This window comes from Genypterus blacodes, unplaced genomic scaffold (genome assembly GCF_046128005.1).
Source record: "Genypterus blacodes isolate CSIRO-AG114 ecotype Tasmania unplaced genomic scaffold, CSIRO-AGI_Gbla_v1 ptg000028l_1, whole genome shotgun sequence".
In the NCBI taxonomy this organism is placed as follows: domain Eukaryota; kingdom Metazoa; phylum Chordata; class Actinopteri; order Ophidiiformes; family Ophidiidae; genus Genypterus; species Genypterus blacodes.
In genome coordinates, this window is record NW_027466841.1 from 1305001 (window position 1) to 1332160 (window position 27160).

Genomic DNA, 27160 nt, shown 5'->3' on the forward strand with positions numbered 1-27160 from the left:
ATGAGTTTTCCTGAAAATATGATGTGATATCAGAAAATATCCTGAATATAATCGAAGACACAAGAAATACAAAAAACACTCCAAAGGGTTAAAACAATATTTTAAAAATGAAATAATTAATGTATAACAGGAATTGCAACTGAGATTGCAACTGAGAAACATCAGAGGAACATGCAAGTCAGCTAAACTCCCCACACACACACACACACACACTGACTGACCCTAACTAAACTACCTCTTTCGTTGAGCCACTGAAAACTTGGCCACAAACTCGTGTTTCCTCCCGCCGCCTCGTACTCGTGTTCACTCTAACTCCTCGTACTCTCGCTGCACTCTTCCCCCCTTTCCGTTGACAGATTGATTTCAGTCAGTCGGTCTGTAGCCTTCTCGTCTTTTCCATCCACCCGAATCGTAAAACAGAACCCATCTTTGAGCCACTAATGCAAATCTAATGCCGCAAAAATGAAGAAATGTAAAACTCTGGGCGGTTTAGGAGTGAAAAGACAGCAGATCAGCCCAAGTGAGACTGACTTTACTCCCATAATCCAAGTATGCATGTTGAGTGACGGCTTTGAACACTTAAGAACTTAATCTCTACCTGTTTTCACATCCAGGAATGATTTATTGAACGTGTTTGCAGCTGAAGCTTTAGTGGATTTCGGGTTTTTCCTGAGCGGTTGCGTAATTCTTGCTGGAGCTCGTTCTCCTCTTCTCTCCTTTTGGCGCGGTGAAGTCATAAATATGCTTTTTTGCTTCTTGCATTTTTGCCAATCTCGCGTGAAGGAGAAAGCGGATTGAGTTTATCTGGTGGAGTCAAACTATGTGTTCTTTGGTTCGGAGCAGAGAGAGAGAGAGAGAGAGAGAGAGAGAGAGAGAGAGAGAGAGAGAGAGAGAGAGAGAGACTACAAATATGTAGACTACCACGCAATCCAGTGTTAACGCAGTTTTCCGTATAATGCAGGGGGCGTTTGTGCTCGTCTGATTCCCGTACGCTCCGTTAGTTTGCGAGAGAGAGTGTGAAGATGTGAGATAGTACTTAGACGTCCCTCGTCTCATCTCTTGCCATCGTGCCATCTCTTGTCTCGGCTCTTCCTGTCAGAGCAGCGTCTGTTTCCCCAAAATTCAAGAAGTGCTGTTTTCTGTGATGGGAAGAGAAGCACAGTAGTGAGTGACATTTGCAAATATCTCCGCTGGCTCCAGATTGGACTGAACGGCTGCATGTCTGCCTGCTTGATTCTAATCCTCTGAGTCCTGGTGCTCCTGAGCCACTGACTCCAGCCCTCATCTCCTGTTTGTTCTGCTGAATCGGAGTCATGAGACAGTCAGGCAGCTCGTTGCTTTGGCCTGAGATGAGACGATATCAGGATCGGAGTTTGCATTCCTGCATCTCTCCGGTCACGTGACCTACAGGCCGTCAGACTCGCACAAAGGCCTAGGCAACATCGCCGAGCAGTACAGAAACGCTCTACGCCTGCTCATCAATCACAATTGGGAGCTGGCAGGTAATGAAAAGGCCCTAAAGGGAGCAAACAAATGGAGAGAGAGAGAGAACAGGCTGTAAAAGTAGAGATCCTGGCATATTTGATTTGCGGATGTCTGCCATGCATGTGTGATCCCGATGTTCTGCCCGTTCAGTGTGCAGACGGGAGGGGGAGTGAGAGAGTGTGAGAGAGAGTGAGAGAGTGAGCGTGAGTGAGAGAGAGTGAGAGAGCCCCTCAAATATAAATCGGGAGAAGCCCCCCAAAATACGTCCCCTCTCTCTCTCTCTCTCCCTCTGTCTCTCTCTCACCCTCTCTCTCTCTCTCTCTCTCTCTCTGTCTCTCTCTCTGTCCCTCTTTTTCTGTCCCCCCCCCTCTCTCTCGCTCTCTCTCTTTCTCTGTCCCTCTCTCTTTCGCTCTCTTTCTTGTTCCTGCTTTGGTCCCTGTGAAAAAAAACAGAGCGTCTTCCTCAAAGTACCCAAGGTTGACTCACTTCCTCCTTTTGCTTTCTCTCTCTCTCACTCTCTCTCTTTCTTCCTCTCTCTGTTTGTCTCTCTCTCTCTCTCTCCCCCTCTCAGGTTTGTGGTGCTCTACTCTAGAGTTTCTGGTCACACACAGAGCTGAAGGAAAGAGGTAAGACTCTCTCTCTCTTTTCATTCACAGCGACATAGCCGATGGCGGGCTCAGAGATGCTTGACATTGTGAGACTGTGAGATCAAAAGAAAGTGTTGTGAGCAGGACGTCAGGTTCTGTGCCGTGGCGTTTGGATGGTGGTATAACAGATCCTCCATTGTCCTCTGGGAGGTGAAATCGGAGGGAGAAGCATCTTTAGAAGCAGGGAGGGAGAACAAGGCTGCACCACACCCACGATAGTGCCGTCACAGGAAGAGACGGGACCAAAAGGTTTCTCGCTCTTCCTGTTCAGTTCCACCTACGATCAGCTGATGGTGCGTCTGCAGATCAAAAGACCAAAAAGATCTGCAACTCAGCCCTTTAATCTCTCTCTTTTTTTGGAGATATTTGAGTGTTTCTCTGACAGTTTGCAGAGTTTGAAAACACAAAGTGAGCAGCTGATGCAACATAGAGCATCACTCACTGCACAAACAAACAAAGACCATTTGCACCACTGAGCTCTATGGATTGTGGAAGGAACGTGGCAAAGCTCTTAACAGTCGGATTCGAACCCGGGACCTTCTTAAAGAAAAAGGGCCCCAATATACTTTGGAGAAATTAAGAAGACGAGTAAACCGTCTTCATCTCCGTCTTCTTTGCCTTCTATTTTGTTATTACAGTGCAGAAGGGCAAAACATGTAACCTAGGTCCGTTTTGAATTAACTTGATGTGATTGATTTGACAGGTGTCTCTTTGTGCCTTCAATATGAGTCATCGTCGCTTTTTACAAAACAATTCCAACTCCCCAGTGGCTTTTCTCTTCCTGCGACACACGGTGCAGCACAGGCCTCCGTCAGGGTTCCATGGATCCGAAAGCTGAGTTCACCAGGGAGACCACGTCTGAAGTGTGTGTTGTTGAAGTGTGACGTATTTAGTGGATAAGAGCAAGCTGGAAGGTGAAAGGTTGAAGTTCAGGGTGCATTTAGAGCGATACGGGTGGAGGACTTCACACGTCTAAAGGGTGTTCGGAAAGAGGTCGACACTTTTAATTGGACTTTTTCGATTGTTTCGTTTCCAGCAGCGCAAAGTTTTCAATTAGAGAGAAAGAGAGGAAGAGAAACCACAAGCACGAACACACACACACACACCACAAACTTACCAGGTATAGTCATATCACCGTGTGTTTTACTGACAGTGACTGTGCTGCTTTTGAGAATGACGAGTGGGCGTATTGTCTGGAAACCATCAGCAGTGACCCTCCACCAAAGCAGCACACACACACACACACACACAAGAAAAACCCCTCTATTAGGCATGAAAGATGATGAAGGCTATGTATGTATGAGTGTTTACATCGGATGACCGTGTGTTGAAGGTCAGAGGATAACAATGAATTTTGCATGCAGGGGAACTTTATTATTCTGAAGCGTGTTGCCGTCTCCATGCAGAACGTGTCGCTATGATTGATAGAATCTGTGTGAAATATTCAAAGATCTCCTCTGCGTGTTTCCTCATGGTTGCATCTGTCACTGTGACTCGTTGTTCAGGGTGTTGAACATGGCGGTGTGGATCCAGGCGCAGCAGCTCCAGGGCGACGCTCTGCACCAGATGCAGTCTCTGTACGGTCAGCACTTCCCCATCGAGGTGCGACATTACCTGTCTCAGTGGATTGAAGGACAGCTGTGGTGAGTGCCTGTGTGTGTGTGTGTGTGTGTGTGTGTGAATGCACACGTGTCTGCCCACTCAAATGTTTGTCCCTGTGCTTTATTGTCCTCCTAAGCCTGCTTCTTAGTACAGCATTCCACTACCTTAGAGATGATTCACTAACTATGTGTGTTTGTCTCGTGCATGAATCTGTGTGTGTGTGTGTGTGTTGTCAGGGATGGCATAGACCTGGAGAACCCGCAGGAGGAGTTCAAGGCCAAACGCCTGCTGGACAGTCTGATCCAGGAGCTGCAGAACAGAGCCGAGCAAGGGGTGGGAGAGGACGGCTTCCTGCTGAAAATCAAGCTGGGACACTACGCCAGCCAGCTGAAGGTGAGACAGACTGACAGACACACTGAAGAGGAAGAGAACACATGTTGGAGTTACAGCAAAGCCATGTGATATTTACACCATTTACAATGTGAGAAGATGCTCAGTAAACAGATAGAAGAGGTGCGACAGCTGTGGTCCAACCGCTGGATTCCAGCTGCGCTTCTCAGACAGATTGCATAGTTTACAAAATGTTTAGGAACAGGTTGCATCTGCGGCCAGGACGTCCCAGCCAAGGTCCTGGTCTCCAGCCAGCAGGGCTGTTTATGATGGAGCTGCCTGCCTCACACGTCTCCTGTTTGTCTTCTCCGCTCTCTCAACCCCAGGCAGGGGAACGGGATGAGGAGGCCTGACACTCCCTAATCCCTGCGGCTGTGTGTGTGTGTGTGTGTGTGTGTGTGTGTGTGTGTGTGTGTGTGTGTGTGTGTGTGTGTGTGTGTGTGTGTGTGTGTGTGTGTGTGTGTGTGTGTGTGTGTGTGTGTGTGTGTGTGTGTGTGTGTGTGTGTGTGTGTGTGTGTGTGTGTGTGTGTGTGTGTGTGTGTGTGTGTGTGTGTGTGTGTGTGTGTGTTTGACTATAAGGATCCGAATAGACATGTGTGATATATGTAACATGACACTCACCCGGTCTGTTGGGATGTGTGTGTGTGTGTGTTACAAGGCTGTGATCTGTGTGTTTAAATCCTCTGGAGTCCAAAGTCTGTGTCAGGCCTCGTCGAACTTTGCTTCTGTTTGCAAACGACTGAGAGGAAAATGTCTCTAAATGCATCAAAAAGTCTAGAGAAATGAAGTTTCTCCTCATTTCTTTCTTACATCTGTGTGAAAAAAAGAAAATGTTGATCAACAAATCTAATAATTAGAATCATGAATGTTTCCTTTTATGCATTTTCCTCCATCCTGTCGTCTGTTTCTCATCTTTGTCGTCTAAGATAGTGTGTGTGTGTGTCTCTGCATGTGTGCGTGTATGTGCGTGTGTGTGCGTGTGTGTGTGCGTGCGTGACTACCCAGCATATGCAGAAGCAGCTCAGCTACTCCGATGCAACATCATTCTTCAATTAAAGCAGCTGATGTGTTATCCCGGAAAGAATAAAATGATTGTCACATATTACCACTCAGCGCCGGTGTGTGCGTGCGTGCGTGCTTGCGAGTGTGCGTGTGTGTGTGTGTGTGCTAATGAGTCACGTCTTTGTATGAAGTGCTGGCCGCCTCAGAGATGGCTCTCATTACACTTGTCTAATGGTTTCTACTGTGTGCAGCTTCGGCTCAGTACTCAGCTTCCTTAATGCGTTCAAATTGGTCCGTCCTGTGTGCGTCCGGCTGCTTGCCTCCTCGCCGGCTAACAGGCTTTAACGCGGCACATGCGGTCCTTGTCTTTCAGAGCACGTATGACCGCTGTCCTCTGGAGCTGGTCCGGTGCATCAAACACATCCTCTACACGGAGCAGAGGCTCGTCAGAGAGGCTACCAATGTGAGTGGACACGTATGGATGTGTGTGCCCCATTAGTCTGAACACACACACACACACACACACACACACACACACACACACACACTGGCACAGATAAACACCTGTGGCTCCCCGATGCATTATTCATCTCTCAGCTTTTATAATGTCTGTAATCACAATCGAGTAGCGCGCAAACACAAACAGGATCTTGCAGATAATGGCGACTTTCCCGCCCGGAAGTTGTTGGATGCGAGGCAGTGCAGCCGTGGAAATGAGGTAATGATGTAGGACAGCCGCGTTCGTTCCCGCTCTCTTCATTTATCCGATCACCTCTTGGTGGTAAATGCGCGAAAATCATACCGCAATAATGCCAGAAGTCAAAAAATGGAAGTCGTATATTTCATGGTTGATGGTGAATGGCGAGCTATGAAACCATGAAGGCAGCAGAGCGTAGAACATCTAACCATCGGAGACTCCCGGGGTGAATTGATTTCCAGTCCCAAAATGCCATCTCTGTTAGTGGAATGCGTATTGGAAAATGATTGAATCTCAGCCTGTGTGTGTTCGCAGCACGACAGGAAAACACAGAAAACACGGCGCTCCGGCTCACAAGCTTCAACGGACGCGCCGGGATTAGCGTCCAGCTTGGTTTCACATCTCTGCTCCATCCATTCCCCGCCACACACACTCACACACACCCACAAGCTCATACGTTCCAGCCATTTCCCATAACAACCATCATAAACAACCCAGTGACAGGAAATATGTTTGCCATTCACCACTTAATGGAAAAGCAACCAAAGCCACCACTCCCTCTATTTCTCTCCTCTTCTACCTCCTCTTCCTCCTCCTCCTCATGCTTTGGTCATTAACAGTCGAGCTCTCCGGTGGGCGGGATGATGGACAGCATGTCTCAGAAGTACCAGCAGATCAACCAGGCCTTTGAGGAGCTCCGCCTGCTGACCCAGGACACCGAGAACGACCTGAGGAAGCTACAGCAGAACCAGGAGTACTTCATCATTCAGTACCAGGAGAGCCTCCGGATCCAGGGTGAGACCGCTTGACCCCTCATAGAGCTGAATACATATGTTCCACTGTCAATACTGTGACGAGACACTCTGGTTGTCGGTTCTAATCCGTGAAATGAATCTCTTGCAATTTGACTAAATGTAGCGATTTTTGTGGAAATTACAGGAGAGAGGGCAACAGGAAGTTACTACAGGATGACAAATACAGACTTTAACATATTTGTATCTAACTTAAACCTTCATACTCTGTGGTTCTATTCAGGTCCATTCAGCTCAGTCCAACTCACAAAGAAAACCAACCAAATTGTGTCATTGGCAGACATTTTCCCAAAATTCCTTCTGTTTCGTAAAATGGCTGTAGCATCACTCAGGAATCATAGTTTGAAACCAGGAGCTGTCGTTGTTTTGGAGTGCGACCTTGTCTAGAGATGGTTCCATACCCAGCTGATGCCTGAGGTCCTGTGAGTGAAGCTGCCTGGTGATTTATGTGTGTGTAGACGCACAGAGCTGCAGCGGAGAAGCTCGGCTGCTAAGACTGATGATTGATTGATGGTGTGAATGTTGACGTAAACGAGGAGACATTCATCAGGTCACCGCACGGCAAACAAATTTACACTTTTGCTCAAGAGTCACCGGACAGGTTTAAGTCTTGAGGATAAACCTGTAAACAGAAATTATAGACAAAAAAGGCAGTGTTGTTATAGCGCCACCATCAGGTCCACACATGTTTGTTGTGAAATGTGCAAATGAATATCAATCATTTGTGTGTTCTCTCTCTGTTTACCTCTTTCCCTCCCCTCCCTCCGTCTCTAACTCTACCCCTCCCCCACCTCGGGACCCCTCCCAGCTCAGCTCACCAGCCTGGCCACGCTGCCCCCTGCTGACCGGCAGCTAAGGGAGCCGGCCCTCCTCAGCAAGAGAGCCACGGTGGAGGCGTGGCTGACCAGAGAGGCCAACACACTACAGAAGTACAGACTGGTAGGGACGGGAAACAAACACTTGAGCCTACACGTGTTGTGCCTTTTGTCCAGTTTGTTGCCTGAGTGTGTCGAAAGAGAGGGTGCCCGGTCATTCTGAGGCTGTGTTTGTTTCTGGTGTGTGTGTGTGGGTGTGTGTTTAGGACCTTGCAGAGAAGCACCAGAAAACACTGCAGCTGTTGAGGAAGCAGCAGACCGTCATTCTGGATGACGAGCTGATCCAGTGGAAGAGACGGCAACAGCTGGCAGGCAACGGGGGCCCGCCGGAGGGAGGCCTGGACATTCTGCAGTCCTGGTGAGACGTCTCCCACCTCCCACCAGGATCACAGCCGCACCGCTCGCTCACAAAGCAGAGGTCACCGGTTTACAAGCTTGAGATTGGCCCCCGCTGGGTTTATTTCCAGAGTTTATTGTGTTCTAATAAGACCAGACGTATGAATAACAGTCAGACCTGTCTGACCTCGAAGCTGGCAGGACTTCTGAGGTCTCACTTTAAGTCCGGCTTTGTTCTCTTTGCTTGTTTTGGAATAAAAACGCTTCACAGAGGTGGTTTACATTCTCACTCACCGTTAGAACTGAACAGTGAAACCTGTGGCTGTGAAAGATGCAACCATGCCTTTATTTACATCTCTATGTTTGTGTGTTTGTGTGTGTGTGTGTGTGTGTGTGTGTGTGTGTGTGTGTGTGTGTGTGTGTGTGTGTCAGGTGTGAGAAGCTGGCAGAGACCATCTGGCAGAACAGGCAACAGATACGCCGGGCCGAGCACCTCAGACAGCAGCTGCCGATCCCCGGCCCCATTGAAGAGCTCCTCAACGAACTCAACAGCACCATCACAGACATTATCTCAGCTCTGGTTACAAGGTCTGTGTGTGTGTGTGTGTGTGTGTGTGTGTGTCTGTCTGTGTGTGTGCCGTTCCAAACAGGCAATTAATACCTGTGAAGGCTAAATCAATACAATAACAGTAACACTTCACGGCCCTGCCCGCTTTTCGACATCGGACACGATTGACAGCCGAGCCACAGATGCCCCTTGTGGTGAATGTTGGTATTTCTCCGGTCTAAAAGGTTGCCACAGTCCTCCCTTACTAAAATGTAATTATTCAGCCACTGGGTTCATCCATCTAATGACCTGTCGCTCTATCTGAACGCTCTGTACATGATTGGGGGTGTGACACTGTTCTCTCAGGGACACACAGACGAGCACAACACACTGCTGCACCTCACATCAGGTCCTATCTGCTTCTATAAGGCCACAATTAGGTGTTTAGGTGGGATTGTGATGAGGGTTGAGGATCAGTTGAGGGGCTTGTAATACTCCAGAGACCCCGTGTCCCCCTGAGAGGACACAGAGGCAGGGACAGGGCACAGTGTCCCTCTCAGAGGACACAGAGGCAGAGACAGGGCACAGTGTCCTCCTCAGCAGCTTGTGGTCCAGCTGCAGGCCGCAGGGCTGGAAGGATGTGAGTGACAGCTGTGTTTACGCTCAAGCCCTCCCTCTGAGCCCCGAGGCTTAATCATTACGCCGCCGCTGTCCGCACATCACCGTCTTCCTCTCTGAAGACGGACGGAATAAGGATTAGCAGATTGCATACCAGTATTTAATCAGGAATTGTTCTGTAAAGTGTATTTGAAGTGTCTCCCTCTCTCTCTCTCTCTCTCTCTCTCTCTCTCTCTCTCTTCGTCCTCTCTCTCTTCGTCCTCTCGCAGCACCTTCATCATCGAGAAACAACCTCCGCAGGTGCTGAAGACGCAGACCAAGTTCGCCGCCACGGTTCGCCTCCTGGTGGGCGGGAAGCTGAACGTGCACATGAACCCGCCGCAGGTCAAAGCCACCATCATCAGCGAACAGCAAGCCAAGGCGCTGCTGAAGAACGAGAACACGAGGAAGTAAGTCGAACACACACACACACGCACAACTAGATACTTGCTGTGTATGTCCTGATGATGACCGAAGCAAATGTGTGTAAAAGAGTGTAAAATCCACTGAAATACGCACTTTAAGATGCATACTTTTGTTGATAATGGCTGGTTTTAGATTTATAAATCAAAAAGGAGGTTCTTTGTTTTCACGCTGGGATCATTACCACAACCAGCCTCCATGGCGCCGTCAAAATCAGAACGCCTCAGTCTCATCCTGGATTAGTGGATCCTGGGATGAACTCTGGCCTAGTGTGTTTTCCGAGCTCACCACAGAAACATGGCTGGAACTTGAACAATGCCTCAGAGGAATCTATGGAGTGGATGCAGTATCCACATTTAGCCTGTTCGCCGGCCACGTCCCACATTCCTTTTCCGACTAATCGAACCTGCCAAGACCGCAGGTCGGGCCGGGCGGCGGATGACGCGGCACTTCGGCCGTCGCGTGCCGTTTCCCAGGGCCAAGAGTCTCATCCCGGTGACCCAGAATGCATCTGCTCTCCCTCCCTCCTCTTATGTAAAGTGAAAACATCGGTGCTAGATTCTCACCTAATTCCAGCCGTGCACAGCGGTATTGTTTTCTTTTCATTTGTTCCCTGTCAGAGTGCGATTGTGAGCGTATAAGTGCTCTTGCTTGCTCTCGCTCACTCTCGTTCTCTTCTCCTCCAGCGACAGCAGCGGCGAAATTCTCAACAATAACTGTGTGATGGAGTACCACCAGACTACAGGCACTCTCAGCGCCCACTTCAGGAACATGGTGAGCCCGCGCCCGCCGACCTTGTGCTCCAGATGAGCGTACACAGCGAGGGGGGCGGAGTTACGCTTAGATCATGTTAGCAATAGGAAGTCCAGTGAATTATTTAGGGAAATGAATAAGTCATATGGAATGATTATAAACGATAACCGCTCAGCTTTACATCTTTCATCCCTCAGTAGCTGTTTGTGTGTATTTTTAGCTTCGATATGTCGTCGCAGTATTGTGAGATTTTCCACCCGAGCAAGCAAATGCAGACACACACATGAGCCAAACACACAAGGGACATTATGGAACTCGTATGTAAAATGTGAAGTAATCTCATAAATTAGAGGAACTGAACGCTTCATTTAAATCGTCTCATTATCATTGTCTCATTTGTGTAATTTGCTGCATTTCCTGACAGCAGAACGCATCTAATTAGTATTAGTTCAATAGTACCGCCCCCTGGTGGTAAGGATGGAAACTCTGTTATTGTATGGTGAAGATGAAGTAACTTTTCTTAATGCAGTTTTAAAATGAGTTCAGATGATTTTCTGCTTGGGTGTTTGAAATGTATGTCATGTTTTCCGACTCGTAGTGGTTTTGAGATACAATCATGACACGCAGACACAGACACAGACACACACAGACACACACACACACACACAAGTGCCCCTCCACAGATCACTCACACATCAGCCATTGTCGTCTGAATCGAAGCCGATAATGACAAATTTCGTTTTTCCCCCACTTGTAGTCTTTAAAGAGGATCAAGCGGTCGGACAGGCGAGGGGCGGAGTCTGTCACGGAGGAGAAGTTCACCATTCTGTTCGAGTCCCAGTTTAGCGTTGGCGGCAATGAGCTGGTGTTCCAAGTGAAGGTAAGACAGCACAGGAATGGCTTTGAAACACACACACACACACACGCACACGCACACGCACTCACACACACATACACGCACACTCTCATCACAGCCTGCTGCCTTACAATTGTGGGAATGTTATCCACTCCCACACACTCTATTCACGTCACGTATGGGTTCCAGCCCCTTCTCCTGTTCTTCCTCCCAGTGTTTCTCTTGTGGTTTTCCTGGTGAGCTCTGTGTGTTTGTTGGTGCTGACTGCCTCCTTCATCTCTCCAAACAGACGTTATCGCTCCCCGTAGTGGTAATCGTCCACGGTAGCCAAGATAATAACGCCACGGCAACTGTTCTGTGGGACAATGCGTTTGCAGAGCCGGTAAGTGTGTGTTGTCGTGTGTGTGTGTGTGTGTGTGTGTGTGTATATGTATGTTTTGAATGATTTACAAGTGCTCTTTACATAAATATTTCAGATTTCTTCTTTCATTTGGTAATGAGACAATAACATCCTCCTCCTCCTCCTCCTCTTCTTTTACTTCTCCTCCTCCTTCTTCTTCTCTCTGTAGGGCCGGGTGCCGTTCCTTGTGCCGGACAAAGTGCTCTGGCCTCAGTTGTGCGACGCCACCAACATGAAGTACAAGGCGGAGGTGCAGAGTAACCGCGGCCTGTCAGAGGAGAACCTGGTCTTCCTGGCTCAGAAGGCTTTCAGCAGCACAAGCAACAACCCAGACGAGTACCGGAACATGACCATGACTTGGTCGCAGTTCAACAGGGTCAGCAGCAGCCCCCTCCTCCCTCCCTCCCTCGCACCCATTCCCTCTGTACACACACACACACACACACGCACACACACACACACACACACACACACACGGTGAACCAATTACCTCTCATCAGCCGTTCTGAGCTTGTGCGTTTTCTCGGTTCGCTCCTCTGGTTTCTCAGCCAGCCACTCCAGCTCCACGTTTCCTCCTCATGCGCCGGATTTATCAGCCACCTACTCAAACATTTCCTGCTCCATTTGCACGGCGTCCCCGCCTCATTGGTAGCCAAGTCGTCCTCTTAATGGGTCCGTTTGTACACACGGTGAAAGGATCGTTTAAAGGCTGGAGGCTTCATTTTGTGGCTGAAAGGCAGGAAAAAAACACTGCACACACACACACACACACACACACACACACACACACACACCATCAGTCTCATTAGATTGCAGGGACATCAAATCTCGTCTGCTTCGCCAACTTCCGTACACACACACACCTTCCCCCCTCCCCTCCCTGTATGTGGGGACGGAGCACATGATGTTCCCTGTGTTTACGCTCTGGATGGACCTGATGGGTTCTGATCATCTTGTTTATTGTGTTGTGTCCCGTTTCCCCCCCGACAGGAGAGTCTGCCAGGGAGGAATTTCACGTTTTGGCAGTGGTTTGATGGCGTGATGGAACTGACAAAGAAGCACCTGAAACCACACTGGAATGACGGGTAAGGAAGTTGCCATTTTAAATCTCAAATACGAAAAGCAGCAGGACTCTCCTCTTATTCCAATCCGACCCTCCTCTTCCTCTCTCAGTGCCATCTTGGGCTTTGTGAATAAGCAGCAAGCCCAGGACATGCTGATGTCCAAACCCAACGGCACCTTCCTGCTGCGTTTTAGCGACTCAGAGATCGGAGGCATCACCATCGCCTGGGTGGCCGAGAATCCCAACAAAGCAGGTAGAACCATGAACGCACCGTACCTTACATCAGGCTGGTTCCTTTCTTGACTTTAGCTCCGGTTTGACTCACAACTCAGCCGGGTTTTGCTTCACTTGATTATTACGTGTTTGTCTGTTGTGAATCAGGTCAGGATCCACTTCAATCACAATTTCCTATGATTAACACAATATATTAAGAGGATAATGGCCTGGTTGTGTCCTGTGTGTGTGTGTGTGTGTGTGTGTGTGTGTTGCCCCAGGGGAGAGAATGGTGTGGAACCTCATGCCATACACAACCAAAGACTTCACCATCCGCTCCCTCGCCGACCGCATCAGCGACCTCAACCACCTGCTGTTCCTCTACCCTGACAGGCCGAAGGACGAGGTTTTCTCCAAATATTACACGCCGCCGCTCTGTAAGCATGTCACTCCTGGCAGCCGCCGCCGCCGCCGCCTCTTAAGCAGGCCGCCGTTGTTAGATGCAGAGTGATGACTGACTGATGACTGACCTTTGCTTCTGTCTCCCTTCAAGCCAAAGCAGTGGACGGCTACGTCAAACCACAGATCAAACAAGTGGTGCCAGAGTGAGTATCTCCCTCCTTCCATTCCTCTCTGCCGTCCAGCCTTCCCTTTGCAGCAGTGGCAACATTCAGACTTAATGACTAAATAATGGAGCCTGAATTCAGATGGGTGATTAGTTGGCTGTTATAGTTGGAGGAGGCCAATTACAGAAGGCCTGGGTTCCTGAGCGAGCTTGTCCTGCTCTCATCATGTGAGTTAGGCTTGTTAGTGACAAAGCTGCACTCCCCGCCGCTCTCCACGGCAGGTCCAGCCGCAGAGCGCAGAATGGCTGTAATGAATCAGTGAGGCCTTGAACACACGGTGATACCCGTTAAGGATAGTTGCTTAGGCAACTGCTGGACATTGCTTCGTAAGCTTTTGTCTTACGTGTGTGTGTGTGTGTGTGTGTGTGGTTTACGTGTGGCTTCTGTTCTCCCTGCAGGTTTGCTACAGCAAATCCAGATCCAGCAAGCGGAAACCAAACCTACATGGATCACGGTCCGTCCCCAGCACCCGTCAATCACCCTCCCACCTACGGCATGTACCAGCCCATGTGAGTGAGCCAGCAGGCTGAAGGCGTCCACGCGTTTACACTACACACACACACACACACCAAACCAGACAGACCTGCTTCAGACAGAAACCTCAGTTAGTGTAAAACACACACACTCCTGTACGCATGCGGTTGGTCAGTAACCGGATTTCTCCCTCTGCAAAAGGAGCTGACATCGTTTTACATCACGAAAGGGAGTTTGGCGCCATCACCAGGCGCGTGTGTGAATTGAGGAAACGGGAAGTTACAAACAATGACGGATCCTGAGCCCTTTCCAATTATGATGTCGCTGATGTGCTCAGAACAATTACACTTCAGTAATATTGAGAGTTACCGTCCACACAGACACGCGCACTCTTAAAAACAGACACAGAAACTTGTTGCCAGGTAACAGCACTACTCCAACAACACATGTTGTAAAGTGTCTTTACCCGGTTACTGAAAGCAGGTTACTGCCCAAACTGTGCATGCGTTTGTGTGCGTGTGTGTGTGTGTGTGTGTATGTGTGAGTGTGTGTGGTGTGTGTGGTGTGTGTGTGTGTGTGTGTGTATAACAAGTGGGCGGCTCCTCTCTGTGTCCCGTGGCAGGAGCGACTCTATGTTGGACGCAGACGGAGACTTCGACCTGGACGACACCATGGACGTAGCGCGGCACGTGGAGGAGCTCCTCCGGCGGCCCATAGAGAGCCAGTGGAGCGGCCAGCAGTCCTGACCTTTGACCTTTTCACCTCTGACAACACCAAACGAACCCTGCCTCCCATCTCCCCCCCCCGCGTCCATTGACATTTCTCATGGTCTAATTCCACATATCTCCTCTTCTTCTTCTTCTTCTCCTTCTTCTTTTTGTTCAGAGAGCTATAATGTGAACTGTTTATCGGTGGTGATTTTTGTTTTTCTTTTCAGCATGAACACATGCATGTCGGTGACTTCTTCTTCTCTTAGTTTTCTTTGTGTCCATACGTGTTTGTGAAGCAGAATAGGTATCACGCCAAACCCACCATGTTACAGTATTGTGAGAGAGAGGAGGAAGTGTCCGTCGTCTTCACTTCCTGCATGCGTCTTCAATTGAGTTTTGGAAACAGATTGCTAATGTATGAAGTCATTTTAACAGTTGAATGTTTTTATTTGTCATATTTTCTTCTATGTCAATGGTTTATCGATATTTTGATAGTGACATTGAGCTTTGTAATGAAGAATCTTCTGCCCGCTGGCCACACACTCGATGTGGTCACACACTCCCCCTGTGGAGTTTCACTCAGTTCTTTTTCAGGCCACACACACACACACAAACACAAACACACACTAACCCAAAAACCTCGCACAGCATGGATGCATGTGTGTAAGTGTGCGACGCCTTCTTCTTCTTCTGATTTGTTCACCAGCTGGAATCTGTGAAGGAGGGCGAGATGGGGGGCAAATCTAAGCATTTACCTGCTGCACTGCCTGCTTGAGCTCTCAGGTCCTCCTCCCCCCGTGCCTCCTCACAGGCTACATAGGTTCCATAGATTCCACCGCTGTTCAGACGTAGCATTCACACTCTGTTCTTGTGATTTTATAGTCACTTGATGTGAAGAAGCTCCCATGATGCCCCAGTTATTCCTCTATGTGCTGTCTTATGCTTTGCAAATGGCTCGCTGAAAGACACTTCAACGTGTGTGTGTGTGTGTGTGTGTGTGTGTGTGTGTGTGTGTGTGTGTGTGTGTGTGTGTGTGTGTGTGTGTGTGTGTGTGTGTGTGTGTGTGTGTGTGTGTGTGTGTGTGTGTGTGTGTGTGTGTGTGTGTGTGTGTGTGTGTGTGTGATGCTTCTTCAAGTGTCCAGACTGCCTGACTATGTTTAGTATTTGGTTTGTTTTCATCCTGCGTCTCAACCCCTCACACACACACATACACACACAATAAGATCAAGACTAATGCAACATCATAAGACAAACACTGAACAGTAAACGTGTCTTTGACTTTCACCCTCACACCTCAGGAATGAATCCCTCTGCTTTGCAATGCATTTGACATATAAGCCAAACAGGAAAACATACAGAATATATAGAATTTATTTTCTCTATCTTAATTATATTTTATGAAGGTTTCTGCTGGTACTCTCCTCTGTTGAATGTAATCCCTTTGAGTTACGTGCAAAGTGAGCGGTTGCAAAAGGCCGAAGAGCAAACCGTCCTTTACGTTTCTCTGCAAAACGCCATTTTTTTTGTTGCATTTCCTGCCGTCAGTGATATCGCCTCTGTCCACATTACTCTCACCACCTCGGAGCTTTGTTCCTCTGTACACTGTGCATTTCTCACCTGGCGCTGTGTGCTGTTCAATGTATGTACTGGATGTACACCATGTTTGTGGTTTTGGGGGGGTTTTGTTGCCTCAGACAAAAAAAACAAACCATATAGCTGTTGAGTTGAAAAGAAGAAAATAAAGTTTTAGAAATCATTTGAACCACAGCATGTAGACGGACGGGAGATCTTGATGTCACTACGAAATAAATGCTATTTTTTTAATGTGTGCCGTCACCTACATCCATTGAATCCTAAGAGCTGCATGACGTGTTGGCAGCACTGCAGCCTTCACACACACACACACACACACACACACACACACACACACACACACACACACACACACACACACACACACACACACACACACACACACACACACACACACACACAGGGGCTGCATAGAGCTCAGCTGTGTGTAACGCACGAGGCCTCTTCAGTTTAAAGACTCTTCTCTTCTAATCCTTCGTCCTGTGATTCACAACATCCTATACATTTTAAGCTCCACTTCTTAGGATTTCCACCTTAAAGGGCCACACAAAGGATTTTCTGGAGTGTTGACAGCCATGAGTTGGAGACACTTGGGATGAGGTAATGCATGCAGATAGTGAATCCTTTACACTAAAAGTGATGCGTGCCTCTTTCTTCTGATGTGATCGCTGGTAACCTGGTAACTCGCCTAAATCAGCACACAGCACTGAAGGCAACATCTGTATCACAGCTGGTATCAGAGTATAACACAGGGCAGATGGAGCCTTTAGGATATTAATATTATAATGTATATGGGTATATTAACAGCATACACCTGTGTGTCTATTGACAGTAATTATTTCGACAACAGACGACAGCAGCTTAGTCGCACTGAGTAGCTCTAGTCTGCCATCTGGTGGTCAGTAAGTGACATAATTCTCTTATGTTTTCAGGCAGAACTTTATAATGTCATGTTGCTGCCTGAAGTGACGCCTGAGACAAGTGATAAGATCATTTAGGATTTTAATCAAATACAACCAGCTGTTGATTTTCAGTCTAAATTATGAGGAAAGTCACTGTCTGGCCCCTAAAACTGGAAAACTAATTGTTTTGGTTTAACAGGAAGTAAATCCTTCCAGTGCTTCAGTGTTCCTCCTTTATCTCCAGGCTTTCTGTCTCAAACACTGAACATGTGCAGCACAGCTCAGTGTGAAGGTAAGTGCTGCTTCAGCCATGTCACCACCAGATGGCAGCAAAGTCCAATTGTTGAGATAAATTGCCATCAACTAACCAAAGCCAGGTTCAAATAATAAGCCACATCTAGAAAAGTGTGAAATTAGTTAAGTTGAAAGACCAAACAATATTTCTGTTTAATATTAACCCATAAAGACACTGAATAGGATGAAAATGTTGAGTATCTAAATTATGTATTCTTCTACAAACCCTGATATTCCCTCAGATTGATGTAGATGTCAAAGGTCACGGCAGCCATCAGCATCAAGGGGCTGTGCAGGCTAACTTCAACTTCCCCTTTGGATATGAATCGATGGTGTTAAATGATTTGGTCGTTACAAAGCTTCATGCGACAAAATCCAGTTCCAGATCCCACATAAGGACATTACAGTTCACACTGAGCATGAAGGCGCTTGTGTGAAGGTTGTTGATGGTTTCTGTTCCTGTCGGCGTGACGGTCACATGGCCCGGCACCAGGAAGTGCGGTGAACCTCAGGATGACACCCCCCTCTCTGCTCCCTGTCTGGATACAGCAGGAAGTTCCCTACAAAGACCACATCATTCAAAACTCCACTTCATCCTTCTGCCTCTGAACAAACGCCTGAAGTCACTGCTAAGGCGCTATTATGTGTAAATTGTACAAAATGCCTTTGAAGTATAAGTATCTCTAACTACGGGTGCTCAGTGTGTTTCTGTAAAAAGCTTCCTCAGTAATAAATCTACAGCGTTTGACCCAAGATTTGACCCTCTTCCTTTTTCTCCCAAGGCATCGGGGATTAGGGATCTTGATCAATAACCGGCTGTCATGGAGCGTAATGGTGGGAGGAGGGGAGACCTGGAGGTATGGCAGGGTGGGGATGGATGCCCGTGAGTTTGAGCCTGACAGCCGCTGCAGCAGGAGGGAGAGAAGCCTCTGCACAGTCATGGCTCACATCCTGCCACAGGAAACTATAGAGAACCTCACTGGAAAACAACAAGGGCGTTATTTAGCGGCGGTGTCCCCTTTTAAGCTTTTGAAACCGCTGACGCAGCTTTTGCTCTCTCTCTCTCTCTTTCTCTCTCTCTCTCTCTCCATTTTAATTTAGCTCTTTTCTCTCGACATTACTGCCCTTTCCCTCCATTGTTCTCCATCTCTCCACTCGTCGAGCTCTGACGTCTCGCTTCTCGTGGGCAGATCACAGACATCACAACACTGTGGTCGCATCGTGCCGAACGGCGTACTGCTCCGGTCCCGGTCCTTCCGGATCCGCCGTCGCGAGTTTGGACGACTGGTTGCCGTGCCTGCGTTTTCACATGAAGTCAACCGGCTGGGGGCCAAGCAGGCAGAGAGGCTTAGAAAAGCAGAACTTTTGCTAAATTATTTCTGAGAATGCATAATGCATGACCCAGAGAAATCATGATGGCGGGGCAGACAGAGCGAGGAAGAGGCCCATGAAATCTCTCCTCACTCTTCTTCTCTTTAACGCCTCAGTCGAGCAGCATAGCTTCTGTTCCTTTATCCTCGATTCTGCTGCATTGCTGTATACATTCACAGCTACATCCTTGAGACTGGATGTGGCTCTGGGGGCGCTCGTGTGCGTGTGTGTGTGTGTGTCATCCTCATGAGGTTGAATGCAGTCCGACCATCTGTGTTGGGGCTACAAGTCCAGCCCTTTAACACCACAGAGGCCTGAAAATATCCCTCAACTTCTAATGTCGGAGCTCATCTGGCGGCTACTTCATGGTGGTGAAGAACCAAAGCACTGCAGAATCCGGGCCTGTTTGGGCCTGGCTTTGGCTCTGATTAGTCTGGTCTTATTTGACAATTATGGACAGACACTGAGCTCATCCTCTCTGCTGCACATGACTCCTCTCCTACAAATTGGCTGTGATTTGATTTGGCTCCTCAGCGGATTATAAATGGGGTTGTGTTATTAGTCATGACTGGTCTGATGATGAGCCGCCCTGACGTTGAGCGTTGCACCCTCAATTATTTACTTTATCCTCTCCAGGTTCTCCAATGTGTCAGCGGGTGCCGAGCAAAGCCACCAAGGTTAGACAGTGAAGTGATGTTACACAACTCACGCATGTCTTCTCTCTCTCTCTCTCTCTCTCTCTCTCCCTCTCTCTCTCTGTGTGAATGAGACTAACAAACACATCACTGCCTCCTCCTTTCTTCTGCTCACCACCAAATCAATACTTAAACAAATAATAATCAAAGATCAATCTTGTGAAATAACACAGAACACACTGTGACTGTGACTGTGTGTGTGTGTGTTTTGGTTGTTTGTGCTTCATTTGTCTTTGTTTCTTCTCCTCTGTAAGCGATTCTGAAGCCTGAACCCTGCACATCACACTCATGCTTAGTGTAATTAGATACAGTTAAAGGTGCATTTACACTTTATCTGACCAGAAAGTCCCACTGTGAGAAGCATCTGACTACAAATAGCAGCATGAACACTATTGGACAATATGGTGATGTTAAATAACCTACATGTTAAATAAAACAGTGTGTGTGTTCCTGCTGGTGCCATCATGTCTGTGTGTACGTTATGGAAATGCAGATATTTGCCCTTGAGCAGAGTCAGATCCGCTCCATACGTGTAGGATGAAACATGCGTGCGCGTACATGTGGGCTCCTTTGCGATTGCGCGCTCACGGTCTTGAATTTGTCCCGCGGACGCGTGTGTGTGTGAACGTGTGTATGAGGGGGAAGGTCTCACCGTTTGCAAGCCGCGCAAAAAGTGTGCAGGACTCGGAGAGCTGCGCACGGCGGAGAGACGCGGAGCACATTGACGAGGGCGAGGACGCGAAAGTGGAAGCGGACCAACGGAAACAGCAGCACTCATTACAAACCGATTCCTCCTCCTCCTCCCGGTGTTTACCAAGCCAGCGGGGAGAAAAAGTGCAGCGGAGACGTTGCATTCTTCGCATCGGGACCGGGACCAGGACTGGGAGCAGGACCGGGACCGCTGCTCGGCTCCAGACGTTCACCGTGCGCACCGATGATGGACCGGCGGTGGTGATCCGGAGCTGCCCGGACGTCAACAAGTCCTCCGCGCTTTTTAGAGAATGGGCTGCCTTTGTGTTGTGACCGGGCGGGCTCAGCTGTGATCATGGCGGGGGTGCACGCTTCAGATGTTGTGTCGGGACATTTTCTGGATTCTGCCTTCGTTGCCCCTCAGGTCCAGGGCGCGACGAACAACACAGCGGGACTCGGCGGCGGGGACGCGGCCGCGCTGCCTCCGGCCGGCACCCGGGCGTACCTGGAGGTGTCGGCCGCTGCCCAGGGCTACGGAGCGGAGGGAGTTTACACCAACGGACGCTACAGGGACAACGGCAGTCCTAGGATCGGGGCCGGCAGCCGGGATAATTCCGCCGAGAGGATCCACGGAGGTGGAAACACACCTTGCGGCATCATGAAGGTTGGTGCTCCACATACTTGCCCCGTCTCACCTATCAACCATCCTCAAGGTGACGCAATAACAACCAGTAACTGCTAATTAAAGGCCCAATTAAGCAACGTGACTAATTAAGCAGATGGCGGGGCCCTTGAGGGGTCCTTGGGGTCCAGGGGAGGGGGGCAATAATGCATACTTTCATTTTAAGAACTTAGATAAATTGGCGTATTCTGATTAGTCAAACTCGAAATGTGATGATACCAATTACATCCAATAAATGTCCAATCTGCTCACATGGGCTTCCGGGGGACTAAATACCAGTCATACTGATATAATCAACGCTCCCCCATTTCAAGGTCCCAATGTGTTCAGACATGCAGGATCCATCTGTGCACTCCGCAAACAGCACTGAGTGTAAACTGACACAGTACATTTTCTGCAGTGCAGGTGCCCAGTTTCTCTCCAAAGGTGAGAGGAGTGTGTTTGTGGCGTAATAGACGCATTTCTGTAAGAAGTGATTGCAAAGAACTGACCATTTGTTACAGAAATACTAGACTTGCCCAATATAGACTTGATTTGTGGGACAGAGACAGGGCCATCTCCCTCCAAATAACTCTCTCAGCAATGCAGCTCTCTCAGTAATGGATCATAGGATTCTCATACTTCTTCATGGTTGCTGAGCTCTACATAATTAGTGCTCCCATTACTGGAGGTTAATTAACTGGTGGACCACACTGACATAGACAAGATTGCGAGTTTCCTCATAATTCCAACATCATTCCCTCCACGTTCTGTCTTCATCACATAACATCGCCCCTCAACACATTGTGTAACGTGTTGACATGACAGAGTGCATCATGGGATCCTCTGTGGAGTGTTGCAGAGGTGGGACACGCTGGAAAATGCCGCTCAGTCATATCAAATCCAGTTTGCTTAGCAACCGCCTCAAAACACTGTGTAGTTGTGTGTGTGTGTGTGTGTGTGTGTGTGTGTGTGTGTGTTGAATATTGAAGACCCTGCCAGTGTGATGCACAAACTCGCTCAGAGACACATGTATACATGTACGGACACAGACCCACCACACAACATCCATGTCGCCTCAGTGGAATCCAAATGAAGGTGAACGATTCTCTGCTTGCTCCTGAGGGTTTTTTTCTTGGTATTTACCATGAAAGATAAACATTCAAAATAAAATCCAATGGGGGAAATAAATCCCTCCCCGAATCCCACATCACCTCACTGCAGTTCAGCTCGTAACCAAAACCTGATAGGAGAGCTGGAGGGGATCGTGCTGATGGTTCTGTCTACGTATGATAGATCGCAAACCTTGGTTCACTGGCTCGATGCTTCCCACAGAGCAAAACAGCATCACAGGATGAAATTCAGCCAAATTTGTAACACTCTGCTCACCGTCTCCTCCCATGACCAAGGACGCTCTTAAATGAACTCATTAGTGCAGGTATGCAAACTCATTCAGCAGCAGCGACGGCAGTTTCCATATCTGAGCGAGATGGGATTCAGAAGAAACAGCGTTAGCTTGAATAAAACATCAGTTGACGACAAGAGAGAAACTCCTGAATGCTGATGAAGTGTGTGTTCATAGCTGTGTACACTTTGTGGAATTCCCTCCTTTCATATCTCAGATGCAACTGAGACAGTGGGTGTGTTGGTATATGTAGCATATAAACCTATCAATGTTTTTAGACATTTTTGGGGGAAATTGGAAGTAAATCATTTACTGACACCTGGAACACATAACAGGTTGGAACATTGGAGAGAACAGTGGCTCCAATACAGTCGTTCTTGTGCCTTTGCTTTTTCATTTTCAGTCACAGTTGTGTGTATTCTGGCAGAGTTTAGTATAAGCAAACACTGGGAGAGACACGTTACACATCATAGTCACGATATGGCACATGCTGTTCGAGAAAAGCATGGTGGGAAACTGGGTCAGCATGAAGCTTCAACACGACACCCCTTTCAGACGGACTCGAGCCGCACTTTGTGTGTGTGTGTTTGAGGTTTTCAGAAGGTAAAAGGAGATTTTCGGGCCTGTGGGATTAGGGATGAAAATGCGCAATTACAGCGCTGCATTACCTCATTAACACTCGTTAGGCAACTCTCAAACAGGAAGGCTCGAGAGGAGAGGAGGTTGTGCGTCTGTCCTATAAGTAGACATCCATTTCTCCTGTGACAGTGGACGAATAGGGGACACACAGTGGACAGGCGGTTCAATGTCTACAGGGGGAGTAGGTGTTGCGATGCAAACGTGTTATGTAAGTCCGGACTGTGGACAGCTGCAAGTCCGAGTCCAGCCTGGCTGCTGGCTGGAGAGGGAAACTGCCTGATTGTCAACTAGCACAGAAGCGAACAGGATGTTTGGAACCATGGGACGTTGACACCGCTGAACACAGAACATTGAAAGTATTTGCCTTTTTTCCGCTCGTTCTTTGGATTTGCTCCTCCGAGTCCTTAACCTTAGCGTCGAATAAAAGATCCCACATCTTATTCAGGTATTTGCTAGATCCAGGAGAAGAAACAGTTCAGGTGCAAAACGTTTTTGAGTGAAGCATAGTTCAAACTCTCCAATGGGAATAAGACGGCCTGTCTCACAAAGGTCCTCTCTCCAGCAGAATTCAGCCTATCATTCGTGACCTTGTGTAATCGATCGCCACCTTACTGACCCGGCTCGCCGCTCTTGAGCTTAAGAGTTCATTGAGGAGCTAATTGAGGGGCCGACATGTATGACCAGCTTACACGGGGAGGTCAATCCCCGTCGACTGAGAGGAAAAGCCTCTCCGACGGCGTGAAAGGGAAGTGAGGATGAGGTCAAAGGAGATTCTCCCGACAATAGACTTAAAACATTTTGAGGCTTTAAATGAAAAACTGTAGTAGTTCGCCTCCATTTCTACAACGTAAGTAAGTTCATTCTCTGAGATACTCCTTCCTAAGTCAAAGTGATCCTTGAGTAGAGCGTGTACTTCTCCCCAGGTACCTACCTTTGCCCCCAGCACATTGGGGCTGAGAAGTAAAACATCGATTCCAGTGAATTCTTCCCGTCTTTTACACTCAACATCTCGGAGACATCTCATGACCTGGAATGACAGAGATCGTCCCTTGTCCCTCACATCAGCTGACGCAGATGACAGCAGTGTGACTCCTGAGGCGACCTTACCGTCAACAGCTGTTTGGGCAGACGTCAGCGCTTTATGTAACCACCCATGGTCGAAGGGTACGTTCTCAGTCATGTTCATCCCGACAAAGGGGGCGCAGAGAGATCCATATCAGAAATTGCGACCAGGTCGTTATTGTAATGATATCTTTACGGTCCTTTACGTTATTCCCAGACCAAGGTGGACCCTTGTCACCTCATGGTTTCATCATCCTGTTCATCTACCAAAGGTCACTTTCTACATGGCACATATTTTGTTGAGGTGTTTTGGGTGCAAACCTTCCCCGCCGACACCCATGTGTCTCTTTTTTAGTCTGCCTAGAGAAGGATTTACTGTCTCTTGCTGCTGTTTATGTAGCAACACTTAAACAAATGAAAATGGAAGGTCCACCTCTTCTACACTGGGCAAATTATGATCCGAAGCAGGACTACTGTTTTACTACAGAGTTCAATAAAACCGCCTCCGTACCACAAAAGACTTTAAACTCACTGCAGGTTAAATCATTTTGCCAGTAAGCACATTTGACAGGAAGTAATGTTGCTGGCCTTGGCTTCATCGGTCTGCTGAATAGTTAAGTCTCACTGCACCGGCGGTCTCGCTAACATCCCACAACATTGTTGTCATGTGTTTGTATTGTCCATTGGCTGTTTGTTAGTTATTCAATAGTGCTCATCGTTGTTTTCATCTAAAATCTTTGGACCGTATTCTCTCCGCGTTGTTCCCTGTGTTTGCTCTCCGCAATGCAAAGATTTACAACAACCTTGGTGACAGAAATGAAAGGAACTGTCTTGCTTTGTGGCCTTTCAGAAGTTAATGCGACGCCTGCTTGACACTCGGACAGAAACGGAGCTGTAGGGGATCAGTCAAGACGGGAGCGCGGCGTCTGATTCCTGCCCCGTGATTGATCCCCGCTGTTCTTCTCCCTGTGGCTTTTCCCCTCATAATGCCAGATTTGGTCCTGATCCCGTCTCCGGCTGAGGACGCCTCAGCTCAGGCCTGAATTAATAACAGTGATTACTTGTAGTGGGATGATGGGAGATGATGATGATGAGGACGGGAGCGTGAACCTGTCCACACCTCGCTGCTCATATCTCCGGCTTTATCTAGAACAGGAACTCCCTCCCGCCATTATCAGAAATTTAATTTAAAGTAATGGAATATGGATGGAGATTCAGGAAGATGTGATTAAATTTGCGTCTCTTTTGAGGGTTTTAAAGGGCACAAGTAATTCTTTTGTCTCCTCCAGCAGCACCTCCTGCTGTGGACTAAGTGCTCGGATATTTTTGGAAATCTGAATCTGCACGGCGCTCCGCAATTTGACGTGGTGATTACAGAAGTGTTGGGGCTGCTGAATCATGGGTTGCTCTCTTAGCTTATTCTCCCACAGCAGCCATCTGCACAACACAAACATCTCAAATAGGCCCCTTTGTGTTTGGTACCCACCGTTAAGCTTCAGACTGGAAGCAAAAACAGTCTCACCCACAGAGAAACGTGGAGTTCAAGAGCACACAGATGCTTTTGGGCAGCCAGAGTGATTAAGATCTCGGCGGAGTGAAATTAGACATGAAACACTGTGATTTATGGATGTTTTGCTGCTTCTGTTTAGCTCGCTGCTCAGTGGTGTGACGAGGGAGAAAGTAGAGTAGAACCTGACTCCTACTGAAACTTTGGATTTGATACCGTGTATGTGCTTGAGAGTAAAAATGCTTTCATTTACATAAAGTGTTTCATATTTTGGCGAGGATCCGCAGATTTGAGTATTAAAGATGTGAGCTGAGGGACGAATGCTGGAATCAAAGATGACGAAAAATGAACGGTAAACATTCATGGGAATGATATGACTATGAAAATTCATACAAATGAATGTACACATTTATACTTTAAATACCTTAAAATGAAGAAAATCAAAAGACAAACATATCTTATAAAACATTTATGCACTGCAAATATTTGTCGTTTATTTATTATGTTGTTATCGACTCTTTGCATGTTATTTCATTGCTGATTCACATTGTTTTCTTTGTTGTTAGAGTATAAATTCAGTTTTTGAAGCTTGGTTTGCAGGTCAATAAACTACCAGATTATTATTTTCGGTGTTTCATGTCTGAACTACACTTAAATTTGGTGCGGCACCAGACCAGAAATGACTGACTGACTGAGCTATGAGGCTGTGAAGGATCAATAAACTAACAGCTATCCGACCACTGGAGTAACACGTGTCCCTCTCATTAAAGCTTTGCCTAGTGCTGTTTGTGAGGGTGGAGTCGCTCCAAATGACCCCTCGCCTCCTAATCCCTCCTCCCTTTGTTCCCTTTAAAGATGATGACTTGAGCTAAGTGGACAGGAACCTCAATTACCCACATGTCAGGCTGGTGGCCCCAGACAAAGACACACTTCTCGCAGAAACATTGATGTGATTGGACGCTGCCGGGTGTTGTTTGGGGTGACACCTCATCTTGATGACGATGGTGACCGTGATGACATTGGGGCGGTGGGTTTGGTGTGTGTGTGTGTGGTCCTCACAGCACAGAAGAATGTCAGACAGTTTGGAATCCTATAAAAAAGGCTTTGGGTCCTCTGGGAGCTACAATAAATGCAGATTCCTTTCAGATTGGCTGTTTCCCAGCTTTATTTTGGGGAAGAGAGGGGTTGATTGATGAAGAGGCCAGTGTGTCTGTGACGAGGTTATTACTGCCTGCAGAACATACAGACAACATTTTCCCTTGTTCCCTCTCTGAAGACGAAGGCAGCAGTGCACTTAGACGGCTTTTGTATGACGACAGATGATGAAACACTATGCAATCACCACAGCAGGCGTCCAGTATACAAAGTTGCAGCACAATTTGAATTTAATCATATTGCACTTTTGGTACAGTTACCAGCAGCCACAAATGAGCCAAATCCAATGTTTTGCTCCCATGTGTCACATTTTGCATATGTATCGGGAACATGGAAACGGTAGAAAAACACATGAAATCCGATATTGTCAGATACAATTTGAGGCTAAAGTCATGCGTGTGAGTAATCTGCTGTTAACGTCCTTGCTTGCAGCATTTAGTCCTTGTTACAGCACCAGCCACGTCTCCTGGTGTGTCAGGGTGCCAACAGGGGGGAGGGGAGTGTTGTTTTTAAGGGGGATTGGGTGATCCTCCCACACATTACGCCCTTCAGGGGGAAACCTGACTCCTGCAGGTGGCCACATCATTGGCCAACATGACGTTTGCATGTGGCTTTCTG

At 47.8% G+C, this 27160-nt stretch overlaps 2 protein-coding genes across 4 annotated transcripts in view; both read left to right on the forward strand.

Annotated features, from left to right (window-relative positions):
- Positions 1 to 16392, forward strand: part of stat5a (signal transducer and activator of transcription 5a) — a 36289-nt gene extending 19897 nt beyond the window's left edge. Inside the window, exons 2-20 of one of the 3 annotated variants that reach the window (XM_076144335.1) lie at positions 2057 to 2111; positions 3638 to 3775; positions 3971 to 4127; positions 5500 to 5589; positions 6444 to 6618; positions 7444 to 7574; positions 7717 to 7868; positions 8279 to 8434; positions 9281 to 9460; positions 10160 to 10247; positions 10984 to 11106; positions 11372 to 11464; positions 11652 to 11858; positions 12473 to 12567; positions 12656 to 12798; positions 13040 to 13195; positions 13312 to 13363; positions 13783 to 13893; positions 14481 to 16392. In XM_076144335.1, the coding sequence (XP_076000450.1) occupies positions 3648 to 3775; positions 3971 to 4127; positions 5500 to 5589; positions 6444 to 6618; positions 7444 to 7574; positions 7717 to 7868; positions 8279 to 8434; positions 9281 to 9460; positions 10160 to 10247; positions 10984 to 11106; positions 11372 to 11464; positions 11652 to 11858; positions 12473 to 12567; positions 12656 to 12798; positions 13040 to 13195; positions 13312 to 13363; positions 13783 to 13893; positions 14481 to 14604 (2361 nt within the window). In that variant the 5' untranslated portion in view covers positions 2057 to 2111; positions 3638 to 3647 and the 3' untranslated portion in view covers positions 14605 to 16392. Of the gene's footprint in view, positions 1 to 2056; positions 2112 to 3637; positions 3776 to 3970; positions 4128 to 5499; positions 5590 to 6443; positions 6619 to 7443; positions 7575 to 7716; positions 7869 to 8278; positions 8435 to 9280; positions 9461 to 10159; positions 10248 to 10983; positions 11107 to 11371; positions 11465 to 11651; positions 11859 to 12472; positions 12568 to 12655; positions 12799 to 13039; positions 13196 to 13311; positions 13364 to 13782; positions 13894 to 14059; positions 14400 to 14480 lie in introns of those variants that run through there. The other 2 variants (XM_076144337.1, XM_076144336.1) reach the window with 2 other exon arrangements.
- Positions 16393 to 20043: 3651 nt separating this feature from the next.
- LOC142993553 (inactive phospholipase C-like protein 2) overlaps positions 20044 to 27160 on the forward strand; it is a 54222-nt gene continuing 47105 nt past the window's right edge. Inside the window, exon 1 of the mRNA XM_076144328.1 lies at positions 20044 to 20777. Coding sequence (XP_076000443.1) covers positions 20469 to 20777 — 309 coding nt within the window. The 5' untranslated portion in view covers positions 20044 to 20468. The remainder of the gene's footprint in view (positions 20778 to 27160) is intronic.